At 42.2% G+C, this 24,073-nt stretch overlaps 2 protein-coding genes and 1 long non-coding RNA gene across 3 annotated transcripts in view; 2 read left to right on the top strand and 1 right to left on the bottom strand.

Annotated features, from left to right (window-relative positions):
- EIF2AK4 (eukaryotic translation initiation factor 2 alpha kinase 4) overlaps positions 1–5,346 on the top strand; it is a 141,452-nt gene extending 136,106 nt beyond the window's left edge. The window contains exons 38-40 of the mRNA XM_018568292.1: positions 2,402–2,446; positions 3,645–3,760; positions 5,234–5,346. Coding sequence (XP_018423794.1) covers positions 2,402–2,446; positions 3,645–3,760; positions 5,234–5,291 — 219 coding nt within the window. The 3' untranslated portion in view covers positions 5,292–5,346. The remainder of the gene's footprint in view (positions 1–2,401; positions 2,447–3,644; positions 3,761–5,233) is intronic.
- A 3,187-nt stretch (positions 5,347–8,533) lies between these two features.
- LOC108796774 lies at positions 8,534–11,462 on the top strand. The gene is made up of 3 exons (XR_001941831.1): positions 8,534–8,562; positions 9,761–9,876; positions 11,350–11,462. It is a non-coding gene; the product is annotated as an uncharacterized LOC108796774 (long non-coding RNA).
- A 4,074-nt stretch (positions 11,463–15,536) lies between these two features.
- Positions 15,537–24,073, bottom strand: part of LOC108796770 (protein farnesyltransferase subunit beta-like) — a 76,134-nt gene continuing 67,597 nt past the window's right edge. The window contains exons 9-12 of the mRNA XM_018568293.1: positions 19,549–19,681; positions 17,293–17,404; positions 17,086–17,200; positions 15,537–15,713 (exon numbers count right to left, since the gene is read on the bottom strand). Coding sequence (XP_018423795.1) covers positions 15,603–15,713; positions 17,086–17,200; positions 17,293–17,404; positions 19,549–19,681 — 471 coding nt within the window. The 3' untranslated portion in view covers positions 15,537–15,602. The remainder of the gene's footprint in view (positions 15,714–17,085; positions 17,201–17,292; positions 17,405–19,548; positions 19,682–24,073) is intronic.

Genomic DNA, 24,073 nt, shown 5'->3' with positions numbered 1-24,073 from the left:
CATCGCCGATTTCACATGTAAATGAAAAATCGTCTGCCTCACTCTACATTCAGTCCTGCTTGTACAAAGCAGGACGGAATGTAGAGAGGGCAACTTCCCCACAAGGACACCGCTGCCGCCCCGAGGCCGGGCCTCGGTGGCCTTGTGGGGAATCCGGGCCTGCCCCCATCCCCGCCGGCACTGCTGCCGATGGCCGCCGGCATGTTCAGCTTCTGATCCCTGCTTGGAGCCGATCCAGGCAGGGATCTGTGACTCCATGGTTCCTCGCTGCTCTCCCCCGCTTGTTACCTTTTTGCAAAAAGGCGCAATTTAAAATGTCAAAATATTTGTTATTTATTAACTCAATAAATGTAGATTTAGATTTGGTCAGAAAATATTTTTTTTGTGCACTGATACCGATTTAGTGTGTTTTTATCTATTGAATTGTGTATTTTATCGATTTTAATATTAATTTGAGAAACATTTGCGCAATTATCGCAGGGCCTACAAATTTAGTAGCACCATCTTTTTATTTTACCCGGCCTGTGCATTCAGAAAATATATGGTTTGGGGGGTCTTTTACAAACGCTAGCAGCGCAGCATTTGAAAATCAAATCAATGGGAAAAATTGCAAAAATGGTGTGGCCAGCTGAGGTGCAAAATGTTCCAGAGGGCTTGGCAGCAAAAGGGTTAAAGAGTCATATCGGGTGCAGGAGACTGACAGTTTATTGGTATGTCTGGAGGAGTATGAAGGAATAAACCTAAGGAGATGCCATTAGTAAGCCATGGATATTGCCCTGGCTTTGCCAAAATCCTGAATGTTGCTGAACTAATGCATTAAAATCTCTGTACTGTGAAAATAGTTCTGTATGGAGTTTCTTGTAGGAGAACCGTGTCTGCCTCTGCTGCAGTTTTTCTCTACTGTTTATTCCTGCATTGGTTTGTGTAATGTAGTATTAGCAGTCACCGCTGGCATATTGGTAAAGGGGCTTCATGTTGTAACTAGGGATGCACCAATAACGGGCGTTTTCACGAGTACTCATGAAAATGCCTTGATACGAAGTGGCAATACAGGTGCTTTAATTTTTTACACTGAAGCTGGTGCTGTAAACCGGTGCCGCTGTTCGCAGAAAAGGTTGCCGAGGTCCCCAGCAGCCTTCCTGTAAACCGCAGCGCCTGTTTACAGCGCCAGCCCATACATCTTCTCCTCCTTGAAACCACACCACCCACACTCGCCCATGAGACTTTGCACAGCCACCTGAGACCTCGCACAGCCCATCTGAGATCCCACACTAGGGGTCGACTGATTTCGGATCTACCGATAATCTGGGCCAATATTCCCAAATTTTCTTACAGTATCGGTTGAATGTACCGATATTACTTACTGTGAGTTTCACGCAGTGAAATACGCACAGTGGATGCCGCTGTCTGGTCGGCATCCCTTGATCAGATGATCGAAGGAGCCGGTCAGAAAATCTAAGTAGGAACAGAGTTGGTAGCCATTGAGCGACCGCTATCCAGAATAAAATAAAACATAGCAGGGGAAGCAATAGCCAGCCTGCTATTGTCTATTTTAAATATCCTTCAAGTCCTTCTCTGCTGATTGAGAGCAGGCAGTTGGCGGGTGCAATAGCCAGCCTGCAATTCAAAATAGCCAATAGTAGGCTGGCTATTGCATTGCCCACTGCCTGCTGTTCAGCTGTGGAATCCTGCTGCCGGAAGATGAATGGGGAGGGGCACAGAGGCTCAGTTGAAGAGATCGGTTGAACCCTACCCCACAAAGTCTCCCAAGACCCTGCACAGCCCTCTTGAGATCCTCCGCTGGAGACATCAGACTATCACCCCAAAGCATCAGAGTATGTAGCTTCATATTATTCTGCATTGATTTAGGTGCATTGCTGGGATTAGTAGTCCTCTACAGCCGGTTGCCCTACGGCATTGCTGTATTATGTATGGCAGAGATTTGTAGTCCTCTCTAACTGGTGGTATTCTGCATTGCTGGAATTAGTAGTCCTCTATAGCCAGTTTCCATATAACGTATTGCAGGGATTTGTAGTCCTCAATAGCTGATGGTATTGTGCTGTATAATGTATTGCTTGGATTTGTAGTCCTATATAACTGATGCTATTATTTTTGCATTGCTGTATAATGTATTGCTGAGATTTGTAGTCCTTGAAGTCAGTGGAAGATCTACCAGGGGTGTTTATAGCTGGGACCGAGCCCTGGCACTTCACCACTGTCCTAAAATCATTAGTATGTATTGCTTTAGAAAAACTGTCACATGACACTACAGAAAAAAGTATTGGTACTCAGTTTGGAAAAAATGGTATCGGTGCATCCTTAGTTGTAGTGAGTTATTGGCTTTCTAAAAAGAAAACAAAAACAGATCTATGAAGTTAACTGACCTTTTTTTATATTTTAGGTTGATCTACCAAAGGAAACAATACAAAGTTTGCTATCACTCGAGGTGAGTAGTAGGGAAAAAAAGCTCCTTCAAAAAAGCTGTATTGACAGACATGGGTTTAAAGCTAGACTCCAGACGGGTATTAAAGACACAAATTATCGAGGCTTTATATTTAATAAAACATCATTAAGTGTATTTTTTTTTTAAAGAAGCAGCACAATTACCTGAATTTGACTTTGTATCACCCTCCTGCATTCTCTTTACATCTGAGCTCAGACTGATGGAAGTAAAAGAAGCACAAGGAGTCCATCAGTGCACTTTTGCAAACGGGTACATGAATCTGGCGCAAGCACCAGCATTTGCGGTGCACAGGCACAGTGAGGTTTGGAGTGTCCATGCTGGACACTCTGTCCTCAGTGCAGCTCAGTAATCCTGAGCATTACTGAACTCCCACCTGACACAGAAGCAGGTGCAGTGGAAGACTAAAGGTGGCCATACACTGTACAACCCTCGCAAGACTTTTGTCTTGCGAGGGTTGTAAAGTAATTTAAAAAACGTACGATCTGCCCATCTTGGACAGGCAGATCGTACTTGCGATCATCGCAAGCCCGCCCTGCTGAGGGGCGGGCTTCCGATGACTGCAATCCTGAACGGGCAGTGTGCGCACACCGGCCCGTTTGGCAGTTGTCGAACAAGCGCGCCACTAACAATTCTCGGCGGGTTTTCCAGCCTGCTTGTTCGACGGAAGTCGTGCGATCGTACAGTAGAAACAGTCGCACGCCTTCCATACACTGCGATTATCGTACGATTGCGGGATTTATACTGCCCATATACTGTACGATAATCGTACAGTATATGGGCACCTTTTATACTGTGGTTGAGCAGAGTCTGATGGGAAATTCCAAGAACGGAGTTCCTCGTCAGGTCTGTTCTGCTACTGATCGCGTGTGCGTGTCACACATACACACGCAATACCAGATGTTTAAGCAACAGTGGAATTACCCATACATAATTTTCTTTGTTGGCTTCCCATTTAACACCTGATAAGGGGAAAGGGGTGTTTAGTGTTAAAGGGGCAAGATATACAGTAGGTCAGAAATATTTGTGCTCCCATTGTCATTTTGTTTTCAGTGCTGTAAGCTAAAATGCAGCACTCGGATGCAAAAAAAAAAGGCAATGTTGGTCCATGTTGTAGCAAAATAATCTGCTCATGTATAGACATCTTTGCAGACAGTAATCTTTGCATCCGTTTCCTTTGTAGTGTGGCGATGAACATATTTTCCATGCATCTATGAAGCGGCTCATGGCTAGACTGCCAAAACAAAGATATCTGAAGCAGATATTTGATGAGATTTACACAATCAAAATAGAAAAGAGGTAAAACTGCACTGACACTCGATAAACTATCTGAATTTATTTTGCATTCACAAATAATGAAGTCTAACCATACACTGCTCAAACTATGGGTGCAGCAGACAGCACCCAGTACTGGGGTGTCTATAGAAAGCTACAGGAGCGGATGGATACAAGACTGGCCACCCTGCACAAAGTAAGAGAGCAGCAGTGACAAGCTCGACAGGAAGCGCCGGCGTAGAGTCTGTTTCACACTGGATTTCTACATGAATCTGGAAAAAAAGCAAAATCACAAAGCATGCTGAGATTTAACATGTCTCTTGTATATAGAAAATATTTACTTATCCAGCAGTGCATCTTACATTTTGAATGGGCTTCAAAGCACTACAACATAGTTTATAAGGTGCCTTCCCCAAAACAGATAGTGTTTATATGGGGGCTTTAGGTTGCTATTTTTACCACAGATGTAAATCTGCTCCAACAGTTTCTGATGTGACTTTTTTTTTTTTTTATACATGCATTCCCCAGTATATACTGTACTTACAACTCATAGAAAGTACCCAGAAATAGACCACAGCTTGCCAGTTTCCTACAGAAATCAATTGTGCCATCAATTTTATACTTCATTCAGATAAATATTGCTTTGGGAAGGATGTGTGGTTGGAATAATGTCAGTAAGCAGATTTCACTATCCAAACTCCATAAAGCCCCTTACATCACTCCAGCAGACATTGTTTATCAGTTGCACATAGCTACCTCTGCTTTTCAAAGTAGAACAGGGAAAATGGCTGTATGATGTCGGCAAGATTCAGCCACAGGCTGCCATCCAATGTATAGGACCTACCTGCAAACACAGCTGACCAAGGCTAATTGGGGGAAATGGTAATATGATGGGCTCTGGGCCAACTTCCTGTTTGGATTTCAGTGCAGCAGGGGAAAAGTTGTAGCTCAAAGCAGTATTTCAGCCCTGCCTGCGTTCTCCCTGGATTATAGATTACCTAAACATAGGGGAAAGGGTGCTGCAATCCAGAAGGAACTCCACCAGGGCTGCCAACACTGCTTAGGATTTCATTTCAGCAAAGGCAATGGATTGTCAGATTAAACATGATGATTGGGTTTACTGGATTTCCTGGCAGATCAACAGGTCATTTTTCATATGCTTGTAGTGGTTTAAAGATGCAAAACATGTGGAAATATTTAGTACCTTTCCACAATACATACATGTTTCTTACTATATATCCAGACATACCATTTATTGGTCTGGTTTACCTTTTCGCACAAAAAGTAAAGTTGAAATAACTCACAATACCCACCCCTTTTGGACGTCAATACACTTAGAGGGGAACCTCCTACCACCCATGCCAGTTGGGGCAATGGTTCCTGGAAGCTGTGTAGTATCATAATGCTGGCAGTGGTGAGGCGTCATTGGCCAGCATGGCTTGTCATTTAAGCAGCTAACACATATGTTAATTTTTTTTTTGCATTGTGTTTCTACAGGGTGCCGGTGCTTGTGCTATATAGTTTTCAAGATGATTACTACAAGATCCTCTTCTAGTTTTCTCCTGCCTTTGAAGAATGTTATTACTGTAACTTTTCCCAACCTGGAGGACCTGTGTCATTACTTGGTGACTGATGCCCTCCAGCCATTAAGGGACCAGCACATCTCGGCTAATCTCTGGCACAGAAAAGTACTGTACTGTACTGCACTCAAGACCGAATTTGCTGGCACTGTTCAGATATTTCCTACTGGTATGCTTTAATCACCTTTGCTGCTGGATTTCTCTTTATGTACAAGACACAGAAGAGTTTCATTTTTTTTGTATACATTCCTATAGAAAGGAAAAATAAACAACTTAGCCAGTATAAATGTGTGTCATATTTTGGCAAGAATTGTTAAGTCTGTAACATTTAGAACAATAATGTCCTCGCTGACAGTGAAACATTTAACTTATGTTCAACACATCCTGCAAATGTATTTCAGATATGCAATACCCAATTTAGAATCGTGTTTTCAAGCACTCAACCAGACAAACTCCCCACCTAACTTTATTGCTATCACACAGGAGAAAACAATCCCCTGTGTGATAGCAATTGGAGGTGACAGGTTCTCTTTATTGACCCTGTCACCTCCAATACAGGAGTTCTAGCACAGCACTGTGCTGGAACTCCTGTGACAGGTGAGAGAGGAAGAGCAAAGCTCTCCCCTCACTGTCTACAGTCTACACGGAGCGGCCGGGTTACTTTTAACCCTGCCGCTCTGCTCACTGCAGTGAGAGACTCGGCGGCAGAGGACGGAATCAGAGGAGAGAGGTAAGTGCAGGGGGGAGGGAGGGGAGGACGGACCGGCCGGCTGCACACTGTTTACATGTGATCTCCGCGACATCGCCGATTTTACATGTAAATGAAAAATCGGCTGCCTCACTCTACATTTAGTCCTGCTTGTACAAAGCAGGACGGAATGTAGAGAGGGCAACTTCCCCACAAGGACACCGCTGCCGCCCCGAGGCCGGGCCTCGGTGGCCTTGTGGGGAATCCGGGCCTGCCCCCATCCCCGCCGGCACTGCTGCCGATGGCCGCCGGCATGTTCAGCTTCTGATCCCTGCTTGGAGCCGATCCAGGCAGGGATCTGTGACTCCATGGTTCCTCGCTGCTCTCCCCCGCTTGTTACCTTTTTGCAAAAAGGCGCAATTTAAAATGTCAAAATATTTGTTATTTATTAACTCAATAAATGTAGATTTAGATTTGGTCAGAAAATATTTTTTTTGTGCACTGATACCGATTTAGTGTGTTTTTATCTATTGAATTGTGTATTTTATCGATTTTAATATTAATTTGAGAAACATTTGCGCAATTATCGCAGGGCCTACAAATTTAGTAGCACCATCTTTTTATTTTACCCGGCCTGTGCATTCAGAAAATATATGGTTTGGGGGGTCTTTTACAAACGCTAGCAGCGCAGCATTTGAAAATCAAATCAATGGGAAAAATTGCAAAAATGGTGTGGCCAGCTGAGGTGCAAAATGTTCCAGAGGGCTTGGCAGCAAAAGGGTTAAAGAGTCATATCGGGTGCAGGAGACTGACAGTTTATTGGTATGTCTGGAGGAGTATGAAGGAATAAACCTAAGGAGATGCCATTAGTAAGCCATGGATATTGCCCTGGCTTTGCCAAAATCCTGAATGTTGCTGAACTAATGCATTAAAATCTCTGTACTGTGAAAATAGTTCTGTATGGAGTTTCTTGTAGGAGAACCGTGTCTGCCTCTGCTGCAGTTTTTCTCTACTGTTTATTCCTGCATTGGTTTGTGTAATGTAGTATTAGCAGTCACCGCTGGCATATTGGTAAAGGGGCTTCATGTTGTAACTAGGGATGCACCAATAACGGGCGTTTTCACGAGTACTCATGAAAATGCCTTGATACGAAGTGGCAATACAGGTGCTTTAATTTTTTACACTGAAGCTGGTGCTGTAAACCGGTGCCGCTGTTCGCAGAAAAGGTTGCCGAGGTCCCCAGCAGCCTTCCTGTAAACCGCAGCGCCTGTTTACAGCGCCAGCCCATACATCTTCTCCTCCTTGAAACCACACCACCCACACTCGCCCATGAGACTTTGCACAGCCACCTGAGACCTCGCACAGCCCATCTGAGATCCCACACTAGGGGTCGACTGATTTCGGATCTACCGATAATCTGGGCCAATATTCCCAAATTTTCTTACAGTATCGGTTGAATGTACCGATATTACTTACTGTGAGTTTCACGCAGTGAAATACGCACAGTGGATGCCGCTGTCTGGTCGGCATCCCTTGATCAGATGATCGAAGGAGCCGGTCAGAAAATCTAAGTAGGAACAGAGTTGGTAGCCATTGAGCGACCGCTATCCAGAATAAAATAAAACATAGCAGGGGAAGCAATAGCCAGCCTGCTATTGTCTATTTTAAATATCCTTCAAGTCCTTCTCTGCTGATTGAGAGCAGGCAGTTGGCGGGTGCAATAGCCAGCCTGCAATTCAAAATAGCCAATAGTAGGCTGGCTATTGCATTGCCCACTGCCTGCTGTTCAGCTGTGGAATCCTGCTGCCGGAAGATGAATGGGGAGGGGCACAGAGGCTCAGTTGAAGAGATCGGTTGAACCCTACCCCACAAAGTCTCCCAAGACCCTGCACAGCCCTCTTGAGATCCTCCGCTGGAGACATCAGACTATCACCCCAAAGCATCAGAGTATGTAGCTTCATATTATTCTGCATTGATTTAGGTGCATTGCTGGGATTAGTAGTCCTCTACAGCCGGTTGCCCTACGGCATTGCTGTATTATGTATGGCAGAGATTTGTAGTCCTCTCTAACTGGTGGTATTCTGCATTGCTGGAATTAGTAGTCCTCTATAGCCAGTTTCCATATAACGTATTGCAGGGATTTGTAGTCCTCAATAGCTGATGGTATTGTGCTGTATAATGTATTGCTTGGATTTGTAGTCCTATATAACTGATGCTATTATTTTTGCATTGCTGTATAATGTATTGCTGAGATTTGTAGTCCTTGAAGTCAGTGGAAGATCTACCAGGGGTGTTTATAGCTGGGACCGAGCCCTGGCACTTCACCACTGTCCTAAAATCATTAGTATGTATTGCTTTAGAAAAACTGTCACATGACACTACAGAAAAAAGTATTGGTACTCAGTTTGGAAAAAATGGTATCGGTGCATCCTTAGTTGTAGTGAGTTATTGGCTTTCTAAAAAGAAAACAAAAACAGATCTATGAAGTTAACTGACCTTTTTTTATATTTTAGGTTGATCTACCAAAGGAAACAATACAAAGTTTGCTATCACTCGAGGTGAGTAGTAGGGAAAAAAAGCTCCTTCAAAAAAGCTGTATTGACAGACATGGGTTTAAAGCTAGACTCCAGACGGGTATTAAAGACACAAATTATCGAGGCTTTATATTTAATAAAACATCATTAAGTGTATTTTTTTTTTAAAGAAGCAGCACAATTACCTGAATTTGACTTTGTATCACCCTCCTGCATTCTCTTTACATCTGAGCTCAGACTGATGGAAGTAAAAGAAGCACAAGGAGTCCATCAGTGCACTTTTGCAAACGGGTACATGAATCTGGCGCAAGCACCAGCATTTGCGGTGCACAGGCACAGTGAGGTTTGGAGTGTCCATGCTGGACACTCTGTCCTCAGTGCAGCTCAGTAATCCTGAGCATTACTGAACTCCCACCTGACACAGAAGCAGGTGCAGTGGAAGACTAAAGGTGGCCATACACTGTACAACCCTCGCAAGACTTTTGTCTTGCGAGGGTTGTAAAGTAATTTAAAAAACGTACGATCTGCCCATCTTGGACAGGCAGATCGTACTTGCGATCATCGCAAGCCCGCCCTGCTGAGGGGCGGGCTTCCGATGACTGCAATCCTGAACGGGCAGTGTGCGCACACCGGCCCGTTTGGCAGTTGTCGAACAAGCGCGCCACTAACAATTCTCGGCGGGTTTTCCAGCCTGCTTGTTCGACGGAAGTCGTGCGATCGTACAGTAGAAACAGTCGCACGCCTTCCATACACTGCGATTATCGTACGATTGCGGGATTTATACTGCCCATATACTGTACGATAATCGTACAGTATATGGGCACCTTTTATACTGTGGTTGAGCAGAGTCTGATGGGAAATTCCAAGAACGGAGTTCCTCGTCAGGTCTGTTCTGCTACTGATCGCGTGTGCGTGTCACACATACACACGCAATACCAGATGTTTAAGCAACAGTGGAATTACCCATACATAATTTTCTTTGTTGGCTTCCCATTTAACACCTGATAAGGGGAAAGGGGTGTTTAGTGTTAAAGGGGCAAGATATACAGTAGGTCAGAAATATTTGTGCTCCCATTGTCATTTTGTTTTCAGTGCTGTAAGCTAAAATGCAGCACTCGGATGCAAAAAAAAAAGGCAATGTTGGTCCATGTTGTAGCAAAATAATCTGCTCATGTATAGACATCTTTGCAGACAGTAATCTTTGCATCCGTTTCCTTTGTAGTGTGGCGATGAACATATTTTCCATGCATCTATGAAGCGGCTCATGGCTAGACTGCCAAAACAAAGATATCTGAAGCAGATATTTGATGAGATTTACACAATCAAAATAGAAAAGAGGTAAAACTGCACTGACACTCGATAAACTATCTGAATTTATTTTGCATTCACAAATAATGAAGTCTAACCATACACTGCTCAAACTATGGGTGCAGCAGACAGCACCCAGTACTGGGGTGTCTATAGAAAGCTACAGGAGCGGATGGATACAAGACTGGCCACCCTGCACAAAGTAAGAGAGCAGCAGTGACAAGCTCGACAGGAAGCGCCGGCGTAGAGTCTGTTTCACACTGGATTTCTACATGAATCTGGAAAAAAAGCAAAATCACAAAGCATGCTGAGATTTAACATGTCTCTTGTATATAGAAAATATTTACTTATCCAGCAGTGCATCTTACATTTTGAATGGGCTTCAAAGCACTACAACATAGTTTATAAGGTGCCTTCCCCAAAACAGATAGTGTTTATATGGGGGCTTTAGGTTGCTATTTTTACCACAGATGTAAATCTGCTCCAACAGTTTCTGATGTGACTTTTTTTTTTTTTTATACATGCATTCCCCAGTATATACTGTACTTACAACTCATAGAAAGTACCCAGAAATAGACCACAGCTTGCCAGTTTCCTACAGAAATCAATTGTGCCATCAATTTTATACTTCATTCAGATAAATATTGCTTTGGGAAGGATGTGTGGTTGGAATAATGTCAGTAAGCAGATTTCACTATCCAAACTCCATAAAGCCCCTTACATCACTCCAGCAGACATTGTTTATCAGTTGCACATAGCTACCTCTGCTTTTCAAAGTAGAACAGGGAAAATGGCTGTATGATGTCGGCAAGATTCAGCCACAGGCTGCCATCCAATGTATAGGACCTACCTGCAAACACAGCTGACCAAGGCTAATTGGGGGAAATGGTAATATGATGGGCTCTGGGCCAACTTCCTGTTTGGATTTCAGTGCAGCAGGGGAAAAGTTGTAGCTCAAAGCAGTATTTCAGCCCTGCCTGCGTTCTCCCTGGATTATAGATTACCTAAACATAGGGGAAAGGGTGCTGCAATCCAGAAGGAACTCCACCAGGGCTGCCAACACTGCTTAGGATTTCATTTCAGCAAAGGCAATGGATTGTCAGATTAAACATGATGATTGGGTTTACTGGATTTCCTGGCAGATCAACAGGTCATTTTTCATATGCTTGTAGTGGTTTAAAGATGCAAAACATGTGGAAATATTTAGTACCTTTCCACAATACATACATGTTTCTTACTATATATCCAGACATACCATTTATTGGTCTGGTTTACCTTTTCGCACAAAAAGTAAAGTTGAAATAACTCACAATACCCACCCCTTTTGGACGTCAATACACTTAGAGGGGAACCTCCTACCACCCATGCCAGTTGGGGCAATGGTTCCTGGAAGCTGTGTAGTATCATAATGCTGGCAGTGGTGAGGCGTCATTGGCCAGCATGGCTTGTCATTTAAGCAGCTAACACATATGTTAATTTTTTTTTTGCATTGTGTTTCTACAGGGTGCCGGTGCTTGTGCTATATAGTTTTCAAGATGATTACTACAAGATCCTCTTCTAGTTTTCTCCTGCCTTTGAAGAATGTTATTACTGTAACTTTTCCCAACCTGGAGGACCTGTGTCATTACTTGGTGACTGATGCCCTCCAGCCATTAAGGGACCAGCACATCTCGGCTAATCTCTGGCACAGAAAAGTACTGTACTGTACTGCACTCAAGACCGAATTTGCTGGCACTGTTCAGATATTTCCTACTGGTATGCTTTAATCACCTTTGCTGCTGGATTTCTCTTTATGTACAAGACACAGAAGAGTTTCATTTTTTTTGTATACATTCCTATAGAAAGGAAAAATAAACAACTTAGCCAGTATAAATGTGTGTCATATTTTGGCAAGAATTGTTAAGTCTGTAACATTTAGAACAATAATGTCCTCGCTGACAGTGAAACATTTAACTTATGTTCAACACATCCTGCAAATGTATTTCAGATATGCAATACCCAATTTAGAATCGTGTTTTCAAGCACTCAACCAGACAAACTTTTTTTTACTTTACTGTTAGAAATTTAACCCTTCTCTCACACAGTCCATCAGTTTTTGCAATTTTTGTTTCCACTGAAGATATGTGCAATCATTTCTGGTGCCTGAAGGGTAGAAAAGGAAGGTAAACCTCAGTTGGATAACCACTGGTAAATTGGTGAAAGGGTTAGAGGTCCAGTCCAGGGTTCTCTATTTACTACATTTCTAGTCTAGTTGTCACCCTGAGATACAATCTCCAAGGGGCACACAGACAGCAGGAAATGTCTTATCAAAAGGGGGGGAAAAATGCTAGTTACCTGTGGTGCTTTTTTTTCTGACTTTAGTGCATTGAAGTGTTGTACCCAGAAAAACTATAAATATAACAAGCCCTGATTTCACATGCTACATGCTTGTTCTTGCTTAGTGACTCAAGGTATGGAAACCAGAGCTGAGCTGACCAGGCAGTATGTGTCTTCCATTACTTGCACCCTTTCACTGCACTCACTAATACATTTTTATGTCTCCCCGCAGGGGGGGCGGCAGGGGTTTGTACTGTTCCGCATTCATGGCAGAAGGTTTTTCACAGAATAGCCCTTTTTGTATAATGCGCATATAAAATACTTGGGGCAAAGGGGGGAAAAAAATTGCCACAATGCCACACAGCAACACTCCTAAAAGAAGTTTTATATATTGCAGTTATTAAATTGTCTAAGTACTACACAAAACAATACCTGCATCTGCAGGCTCATTTGTAGCTCCAATTTGAAATATAGTTTTTACCATCTAATAAAGCTGTTTTTCTTAAAGTAGAGCAGGCAGAATATAATGTGAAAATATTTTCGAAACATTCATTCAATTTTCTAATAGTTCTTATGGTTAAATGGACAATCAAATTTACTTGTAGGGTGGACCTGTTCGATGGAAAACGAAACTCCAACAATGAATGTGGTTTTCGTTCGAGAAACCTGATTTTCCAAAATCAAACAACATTTTGAATGACAAATCAAATGTTCTGATGAGATTTGTTTGTATGACGGCTCTTTTTGTGACACTCCTGTGGCATACATCACAGGGCATACATATCCACACCGGGGAAGAGATACTATAGGTACTTGTATTCCTGAATCATGTCAAAGTTAATATAAGACTGCACACATCACATTGGAGGGGAATTTATCAAAACTGGAGCAGACAAAATCTGGTGAACCTGTGCATGGCAACCAATCAGCTTCTCTCTTTCATTTTCAAATCTTAACTGAACAAACTAAAGAGATGCTGATTGGTTGCCACGCACAGCTGCTCCAGATTTTGTCTGCTCCAGTTTTGATAAATTCCCCCCCATTGTGTTCTGCACAGTATAAAGCAACTTGCCTAAATACAAACGGAGATGGATACCGCTGTTTGCTCTAAGCCTTCTTTGGCAGAAACTTCACGCATGTCCCAACATCTAATCTTCCACCTGGAGCTGGGTAGTCACGTTAACACCATCCCCATACACACAACATTTTAAGGCTGACCTATTCTTGAAATCCAAAGCTTGGCTGTCTAACATGAATTTTATAGGCAGTTTGTTATAACAAAGCAAATCAACTGGAAGAAAAAAAAATTAGAGCAATGGGTGATCTTAGAGAAAAGAGCAGCTTCAGAATGCCTACTATCTAGGTAGAGCCACTCATTGCCTGGCTCTAACCAACCTGCCTGAAAACACTGTGGCTGGACCAAGTTTAGGTGAAAGAACTAAATCTTGAAGAAAAAAAAACACCTAAATATGACTGTAGATATGCTCCAAGCTCCACTAGGTATTACCATTGTTTGCAGGTTGAGTATTGTACAAAATAACAACAGGTTACACACATCCTTCCCCATGCAGTATTAAATATTTTGTACATGTTTAGGATCAAAAAAATGGAGTGCCATATTTTTTGTTATAGTCAAGGTGAAACTCAATACCATACAGAAGACAAGACGTAATGCAATGATTAAATACAAATTTAATTTCTTTTTGTGCAAAATACATATGAACAAAGGGGTCGCGGAACGTAAAATACATGTTGCCCCCATAGAAAGTGAAGAAAACGGTTTATAAATAATAAAATAATTTAGGCAGTCAACCATTATAGGCTCTAGGCAGAGTTGTGTAATATATGCCAGTGGGAAGGACAGCTCTTCCCTAGGGTGGTGGAACAGGGTCAGGGACCCTAATTTGTCTGACATCACCCCCCGTACATACAGTTCTATGTCTACAGTAAAAATACAGGTCTTCAGAGCAAATCCATTATTACATCAGCTTCCAGTGTTATGAAAGGCAACATGTACTTTAGGTTTACCGATCATTTAAAAAGGAAATCATCCTATTTTGCTTTTCAGTGAGATTAGCTTAACTAGGTTTCTTGCTTGAAGGCCCATTCCAACAAACACTTGCCTTTAAAAGGCATAAAAGTGTTTGTTTTTTAAAAAAAGTATAAGTGCACCTTATAGGTTTTCTGATCACAGTGCTTCAGTCCAGTCAGGGTTACATTACAGTTTGGCCATTCATGCATACTTCCTTGTACACAAGACCTTCACATAGCAAATCCATTCATTCGTAGCAAGCACCATAAAGACATCAAAATGCTGCAGGTAGCACAGCTACATACAGTAAATATGAAGACATAAGGTAATATGTACATTTTCAGCTTTACTATGATCATCATTCAAAATATCATATTTGGTTTACTGACTAATATAACTCAATTGAGTCTTGTTAGTAGGGATGCACCGATACTAGTACTCACCCAAATGCTCCGATGCCTAGGCCGCTACTTGACCTTCCGGTATCAGGAAGCTAGGGGGCGAGTCATTACATGCTACCCGGCTTCCTGATTGACCGGGAAGCCAGCTTCATCACTTGGTAACGAGGGAGCATGGAGGTGACTCCAGGCCAATCAGGAAGCTGCCTAGCTTCCTCATTGGTTGGGAAGCTGGTCAATCAGGAAGCCGGATGGTGAGTCATTACCCGCCTCCGGCTTTCCGATTGGCCAGAAAGCCAGCTTCATGCTCCCACATTACCTGGTGACAAGGGGGCATGGAGCCAGCTTCCCGGTCAATCAGGAAGCCGGGCAAGGACTTGCTGCACAGCTTCCTGATTGGCAAGATTCTCGACCAATCAGGAAGCCGGGCAACAAGTTATTACGAGGGAGTATTGAGGCGGCTTCCCTGCTAATCGGGAAGCTGGGTTACAAATCGTTACACGCCACCCGGGTTTCCGGCTAATCGGGAAGCCAGGTGGGGAGTCATTACACACCGCCTGGCTTCCTAAATTGCACTTCTGGTATCGGCAATTACCGAAAAAAAAAAAAAAGTATCGGTACTCATACTCAATACTGAAAAACCGGTATCGGTGCATCTCTACTGGTTACTATAGCAACCGTATTAGAATGGGGGGGAGCTGGAATCAGGTCCCTGCAGGCAAGAAACAAACTTGCCCCTTAATAAGCCAACCTGTTCGGAAAATATTTAAATCCTGCAAAACCTACATTTCAGAATTGCTAAAGTTTAATATGTACTAATAGAAAAGGTCTCTTGGGTTAATGTGTGGATTTACATTAAAAAGACCTTTAAGTCTTCCAAAAACACAATTCAGTCCTGGGAACTCAGAAAGACACTGTGCAGCGTGTTCAAGATGGCTTCCTCCCGGTTAGATCTTGTAGCGTATCAGCGTCCTACACCAGAGTAAGTACGGGGTCAGCTTGTGCTCCTCCTAAATTGCATTATTTTTGGAATTTAAGTTTGGAATCTCTTTCTGCATAAAATACATGATGGCATGAGCCACCTTATCTGGTCCAATATTATATACAGGATGTGTAGGCTTCTGTCAAAGAGGAAAATAAAAATATACATGAATATACTTGTACATAGTTTAGTATTTGCAGATTTAAAATGGTACAGAGATAATCTACACACACAAGCAAGCAAGCAATAAACCCAACTCCTAGTTCTATTGTAATATACAGTAACTGCTATAAAAACAACCTAAAGTCAGTGTTTGCTTGGTGGACCATCATAGAGATTATCTTCCCATCATGAGCCCCTGCCTGATATTAAATAAATGTGTTCAGTAGCTAAGACAATGAGCAAAGTATACTAACTCATAACAAACAGCTGGGAATCTTTTCACTGAAAAGGGATTGATTGGGTTTAGTGCAAAACCCATAACATTCACCTATGGACTGCCTAAATTAAAGTGCATCTAACCCCAATCATATACACTGAGTGGCCAGATTAATATGACCACCTGACATTTGTAGGGAAATTAGCTAGAATTTCGCACTGAAGTTGCTAGCGGGCCAGACCATTATAAATAGGGAAGCAGGTTGTTTACCACCACAGTAGAAGTGATTTGTTTCTGAAGATATGGGGAAACAACGCGATTTAACAGCCTTTGAACGTGGGATGATTGTTGGCGCTCGGAGCCATGGAGCGAGTATCAGCAAAACAGCAGAATTCGTTAAAATGTTCAAGAACAGCTGTTGTTAAAGTGTTTAAAGACTGGACTGTCAGCCGAAAATCTGGGTCTGAACGTGCGAATTATGGCCGTCAGCGACTAGTCAATGTTAGGGCAGAACGGAGAGTGGCAAGACTAGTACAAGACAACAGAAAGGCAACAGTGCATCAAATTACTGCAGATCTTAATCAGGGATCCTCTCAAATGATCTCTGAACGCACTGTCCGCCGCACACTGCATCGTATGGGATATTTTGCTTCTTCCCTCATTTAAGTTTCTAACATTTCTTAAACTGTACTACTTGCCATGGGTGATTATGCATGTTACCCCAACTCTGTACATACAGGCTAATAGAGAGAACACTACCCTATATGTGACCACAAAATGGGCTCAGTGGTGGTAAAGCAGTTCATGTAGAGAAACGATTTTCTTTATCAACCCTTAAAATTAGGGAACATTGTATCTAAGTTATGTAAAATGTTTACACACATGGAAGTCATCTACCATTGGAGCTACCATATTGCTCACACAAAGCAATCTGGATCACCCCTAGAGGACACAATCTAATGGTCAAATATTCTAACAGCATTGTATTGCCGGGGCAAACAAGCAACAGCCAGGGCTACCTATCCCCTATTACGATATTGGGGGTTTTCCCTGACAGACCATGTACCTATCCTTCTAAGAGCTTTCATTATACTGATGGAGGTCATCAGTTGTCACATATCTTCCTACTCACCAAAGTATTTTCTGGAGATCCCACAACCGTTTCATGAAGCATCTCACCACTTCCAAAATGCTGAGCTATAGACAGGCCACTGAGACAATAGCAGGTATGATAGAAGTCTCTTGATCTTTACAGATATAAAATAAGAAAAATTCTGTAATCAAAAGAATCCACGACAATGCTATGAAAGTAAACTATTAACTAAACAGCAGTTCTTACTTGCCGGGTTTGTCTAGTAAACCACCGCTGGGGCATTGGCAGCACAAGAGAATATATTCCTGGAGTGCCTTCTGGTCAAACATCCAATTGGTGTAGCTTAGGGCCAAATCTCCTGCAAAGACAATGCCTTATGTGATACAGTACAAAGATGTTAAGCAACATTCTGTCCCTGTAGCGGCTGTTCAGAGGTCAATCAAACCTTTCCTGAGAGAAACATTGAGTTGCAACTATCAATCTCCTTCTGAAGATGCTTTCTGGCTAGTACAATGACCCACTTGGTTCAGTAAGGTTTGTGTTGCTGACCTGGAACAAGCATGCATATATGTAAAGGCAGACACCCTTTTGTACATGTTTGTTCTGGGTAAAAGAGACAAAGTATTGGAGGAAGAAGGTAAACATGATAGCCAGAAAACAGACATAGAATATAGCAATGGAACCTCCATGCCGCTCTTAGGAAAGGTTTCCATTCAGAGTATGGCAGATTTACAGGGTTATTAAACAAAAAGGGTGATGAGTTTAGAGAAGGCAGGAGAAATGAACAATCTAGGCCAAAATAGCGGGTTTGGGAAAAATTCTCCAATTCAGCTATGTTGTCCTACATTATTCACTTATGCTGCCTTCTCCAAACTCTTCACTTTTCACTATTATTTATTGTATAACTATCCATATATCAATAACATGTTTTCTTTAAAGTTTTATGCAGAACATTAACCCCTTCATGACTAATGACGTACGTCGCTAGCATCGGGGCTGTTTAAATTTGTAAAGCCAACTGTCGGCTTTACAATAGAAGTGATTCTGGCGACTTGGCTAATGCCAGATCACTTCTACAGCCCGTTGAAGGCCCCCCCCCGACACCCCAGCCGTGCTTCCTAAGCTCCGTTGCACCTCCTACAGTGCCGGGACCTGCTTCTCTGGTGTTGGCGAGGAGCTGGGGAGAAAATGGACGAACCTCTGTTCGTTCGTCCCTCCCCATTCTATGGACCAGGAGCGATGCAAATTGCATCACTTCCAGTCCCATAGCTGTCAGTGCTGGGCTCCTGAAGCCCAGCTATAAGCTATTGAAGTGCGATCTGCACTTTAATAGCTTATTTGGAGTGTAAAGGTGACACTGGGGGTCTTTTGGACCCCCCCCCAGTTTCATCTTAAAGAGTACCCGTCACCACCATCTGCTATCACATGTGATTGCAATTAAAGTAAAGCAAAACAAAAAAAATAACAGGTTTTTAAAATTAACATTACATAAAATCAATCTAAAAATAATAAACACGCGTCGGGTGCGCCTACGAAAATGACGAACGCGCTACACATGTTGGGTATTGCTGTGCACGCCGGAGTGAGAGCACTAATTCTAGGGCCAGTATTTTTGGGTATCTCTAAATTGATGACCTGTAGGGGCTTTTAAAGCGTCTATGGATTTTTGGGGGTACTAAAGTTTGTCGCCGTTTCACGGACGCACACAAATTTTTTACCTGTTGGGTATCTATTAGCTCGTTGTCACCTCAACATTATAATATAAAAAAATTGGTGCTTTGGGGCATTTAAGTAAATTTTTCACTACATTTGGGGGTTTGATAAGGAGTTGCGCTAATATCATGCAACATAAAAATTTGCAGCTGCCACCATTTTATTCTATAGGGTCTTGGCTTTCAGACAAGATATAATGTTTGGGGGTTTTAAGTAATTTTCAGGCCTAAAATGTCGAATATAACATGGGTGCAAAAAATAAAAAAAAGGCTACAGTCATGAAGGGGTTAAACCAAATAATTCACAGCAGTCCTTGCTTCCAATCTAAATCTATAACTGCCGTTTTACGGCAGGGCCAGATCTGGGCAAAATTGGTTATAGGTATTACATGAAAGATCTGCTAACATACAGTATTCTTGCAAGTGCCTGGATCCGCACAGGGATTATGATGTCAGTTTGTAATACATTTTACGCAACCTGCCATTATAAAATGCAAAAGGGTAGATAACCAGTTTCTTCTATGGGATTTGCTGGATATAAAGTCAGCTTATTCATATTGGCTTATTCATATTTTCCAACGCTCGCAGATTGCCAGCCGATGGTGGGGCACACTTGGTATAGGGGAAGATGGAACCTGACATAATTTGTATGTTCAGTGAAGGACAAATAACAAATATTCACAAATGTGTAATATTATTACAAGATTTTCACAAGAGTAAGCACACGAATACCATCAAGCTGTACTGTAAAAGCTGCTCTATAATAAACTTGTAGCAGGAAGATTGTTACCTTCAGCATGTAAAGTTCTATGGAGGAGAGGCATCAGACCAGCTTGCCAAAAGGAATAGCAGCCATCAACCAGTTTGTTACAGCGACCTTGGAATCCACCCTCAAATCTCATTTGTCTGAAAGCAACCCATCTCTGGAAGAAAACCAAAGGTCAATTGCATTCATGTTTCAAGTTCATACTGGGCAATAAAATATTGGTTAGGTTGTAGATTGGGTTTTGGAACATCTAGTTCTGTTGGAAAAGAGATCATATCTTAACCACCCAGCTTAAACAGAACCAGTCAGGAATAAGCATCAGCAGAAGCTGGACGCTCCATTCTTAAATTACAGTAGTGCAGCCTGTACCAGCAGAGACAGCTGGGATTGGAGAGGACACAAAGCAGAGCAGACTGCTGATGCCCAGCGGGGAGGATGGAATGTCAGGCAGGTTGACAGATTCAGGATGGAAAGGGGATGATTGGTAAAACGTGTTATATTTACCTATCCTTCACTTTCCTGCATGAACACTGGAGTGATCAGTGTAACGGTAATGAGGTCTTGGCACCCCAATACTAATTAGAAAGCCCCTTGTCCCCTTGCTGGCAATAAGCCACTTTTGGATATGATTGATACAGATCATACATCCATATGTATGGGTTAAAGCTCTCCAATTTTGTACTTGTATGAGAAATTGATAATAAAACTTGTTGGAAAGTAAAGCTCTCCAAAAGAGAATACTTCACATTCCACATTATGGCGGGTATAAAAAAAAAACACTAATCCAACCACTAGAGTATGCATGGGCATATTTTAGCATGGATATTGGTATAAAAAAAAAACCCCTTTTCGTTTTTATTTAACATTTGATTTTGGAATGAATGGAGTTTTCGGAAAGAAAAACCACATTCACCGCAACAATTTCATTCAATTGGAAAAAAAAATCTCCAACATGCAACTTCGATTTTTTTCGTCTCTATGATCGAAATCGATAATTTCACTGCATCAATGATTAGATGAACGAACATGCCAAAATAGGTTTCGTTTTTCTATATACCCTACTTAACTAGCAGATCACCAATTACCACTAGACAGCTCAGCAACTGACCCTCAGCTCACCTCTAGAAATAATCATAGGTCCCAAAGTTTACTCAATATTCATAGCTCTATACCTGGGGCCAATACATTAATAATGAATACACCGATCAGCCATAAAATTATGACCAACGAGAAGTGAATAACATTGATTATCGTACTACAATGGCACCTGGAAGTGGGTGGGATATATCAGGCAGCAAGTGAACAACATTTTGTCTCTGAAGTTGATGTGTTGGAAGCAGAAGAAAATGGGCAAGTGCGAGGATGTGAGTGACTTTGACAAGGGCCAAATTGTGATGGCTAGACGGCTGTCAGAGCAATTCGACAACTGCAGCCCTTGTGGGATGTTCCTGGTCTGCAGTGGTCAAAATCTACCAAGAGTGGTCCAAGGAAGGAAAACCGGTTAAGTGGCGACAGGGTCATGGGCCTTCAAGACTCTGATACATGTGGGGAGTGAAAACTGACCAGTGTAGTCTAATCCAATAGAAGAGCTACTGTAGCTCAAACTGCTGAAAAGGGTGTCTGAATCACAGTGCATCGTGGTTTATTCCACATGGGGCTGCATAGCCGCAGACTGGTCAGGGTGCCATTCTGACCCACGTCCACCACCAAAAGTACCTATAATGGACACGAGCACCAGAACTGGACCATGAAGCAATGGAAGAAGGCGGCCTGTTTTGGTATCAATATTTTTTTTTTTTTTTCCCATAGTCCCTCCTGGTACCAGGAGGGACTATGGGAAAAAGGAAAGCAAGCATGGTGATAGTTTGGGCAAAGTTCTGCTGGGAAACCTTGGGTCCCGACATTCACATGGATTTTACTTTAACATGTACCACTTATCAAAACATTGTTGCTGACCAAGTATACCCCTTCATGGAAGCGGCATTCCCTGATGGCAGTGGCCTCTTTCAGCAGGATAATGCACCCTGCCACACTGCAAAAATGGTTCAAGAATGGTTTGAGGAACACAACCAGTATGAGGAGTTGAAGTGGCCTCCAAATTCTCCAGATCTCAATCCAATCAAGCATTTATGGGATGTGCTGGAAAAACAAATCTGATCAATGGAGGCCCCACCTTGCAATTTACAGGACTTAAAGTGAAATTAAAGTCAAAAGGATTTAAAGCCATTTCAAATGCTGATGAAATCACTTACAGTGAATGCTGTTCCTTGATGTTTAAAAGTTGTATTTTCCTGCGGAATCAGCTGGTCCCCTGAGCAATGGCCCTGACCTTGTTTTACCGTGCCTCCTTTCTTAAGCAGAATGCTATGCAGTCAGACTTGTGTGTGCTAGTAAGACACAGCAAATCAAGCTACTTCCCTCCCCCTGGCCCCCTTTCCTACCTGCTGCAAGCTAGAAGATGAACAGTTGCTGGAATCTGCACTGTCCTTTGTGATCTTGTACTAGACAGGAAGTTCAAAGAAGCTGAGCTGAATGACTTGGAAGCAGCTGTTCAGGAACATGAGGATTGTAAGTGTTTGTGGAAAAATGTAAAGCAATGATTTGCTGGGCAATGTATATTTGTTTGATCTGGATTCATTATTGAAAAAGGTCTGAGAGTTTAATACTACTTTAAAAGGATCCACAGTATACAGTGGTACCTCGGTTCACTAACTTAATTCATTCCACGATTCTGGTCACAGACCGAATGGGTCGCAAACCGAATCAAATGTGATCAAACCGCGATCTGAACTAGAGGAAGCCATGACCATGTGTCAGAGCAGGGAAGACGGCTGTGGTTGTGCTCGTCACTTGATGCGGAGTTCGTGAACGGAAGTAGAATTGTTCTGAACTTCCTGTTCGCAAACCAAATTGTTTGCGAACAGAAGCGTTTGTAAAATGAGGTATCACTGTACTTCCAGAGGTCTAGTGGAGTCCATGCCTCAATGAGTCAGGGTTGTTATGGCAGCAAAAAGGGGGACCTACTCCATATTAAGCAGGCGATCATAATGTTATGGCTGATCAGTGTATAAATAGCTGTGTCTTTTAAAATTGAATTTGAACATGATTGGTTTAGGATGTCCACAGGCCTAAAAGCAGGCATTAACCCTTCTGATGCAGACATATCCCACAGGCACGTCAAATTTGATATCTATACGGAACCAATTTAATAACCCACAACAACCTATGGTTTATCAGGTGGTAATATATGAAAATATAGAAATATGTTGATATAAAAACAGACAGCTTGGGAGGGGTAGAGAAAATGGTCATAAAAGTGCTCAGCCTTCCTGCTTAACCCCCCTGATTCTTCCCAATTGGGTTAGGAGCCAGCTCAGGGACACCACCTAGAGTGCCAACAAAAAGCTGCTGCACAAGGCAGCCAAAAGATCTTGTTGATCAAAAGAGGAGACTTGTGTAGCATTAAAGAAGAAGTTGCCTTTAAGAAAAGAACCTTTGCAAACCTTAATTTGGAAAGAACCCCATCCAGATCCATCTTCTGTTACATTGAACTGGACTCTGCTAGAACTCACCAAACCCATGGCCTTTTTGTTTTTACTACTGTTATATTTGTCTCTCTTTTTGTAACATCTTTTTCTGTAAATTTTTTCTGCACCATTTATTTTATTAAAAACGATCTTTTTAATAAGTTGTTAAGCTTATCTCTACGCACTAAATGAGAACTTGGGGTTGAGGCCGAGAGTGCAGGGTGAGGCTGACAGTGATGTTGGCTCAGTAGGATCAGAACTGCGTACAGTCGTGTTAGTGATGTACAGTGGGTTTGGACCAGCCGCTTTGTCAATCAGTACTAAAATTCCAGTGTTCATTCATAACTTAGGAGATAGTAAATGTTTAAATCTCCACAGTTTATGAATGAACAGGAAAGCGCACAATGAACAGGAAGTGAACATACCATCTCTTCAGTTTGTGAATGGACTGGAAAGTGCTCTGTACAGAACACTCCCTATTCTCTGCAGCCCCGGTGCTCAATTAACTACCTCCGGGCTTTCTTTTATATTTTACCAAAAAACTGGGTAATAATAAATGTTTCCTAACATAATGTTACAAAAAACGTTTTTTTTTTTCAAAATTTTCAGTAATTTTTCCTAATTATAATAAAAAATAAAACCCGTAGTGGTGATGAAATACCACCAAAAGAAAGCTCTATCTGTCCCCAAAAAATGGTATACAATTCATCTCAGTACAGCGTTGCATGACGGAATAAACGTCAGTCAAAGTATCGCAGCGCTGAATACTGAAAAATGGCCTGGCCAGGAAGGGGGTCTAAACACCTGGTCTTGAAGTGGTTAAGAAGGACATAGAGGACTATCTGTCCTCAATCTTTTTCTTCATCAAGGAAAATATCAGAGGTCTGTTTAAAACTCAGATATTTCCCGAACCCTCCCAGACTGTAATGTTTTAAAAAATTTGTTAAAAAATGAAACCCCTCCACACACACATGCACCAGTGGGTGTACCTTATGATGCAGTGTGTTATTCAAACACATCAC

The sequence above is a fragment of the Nanorana parkeri genome, unplaced genomic scaffold, assembly GCF_000935625.1.
Source record: "Nanorana parkeri isolate BGI_ZX_2015 unplaced genomic scaffold, ASM93562v1 scaffold1168, whole genome shotgun sequence".
In the NCBI taxonomy this organism is placed as follows: Eukaryota; Metazoa; Chordata; class Amphibia; order Anura; family Dicroglossidae; genus Nanorana; species Nanorana parkeri.
This window is presented reverse-complemented; position numbering and strand designations above follow the sequence as displayed.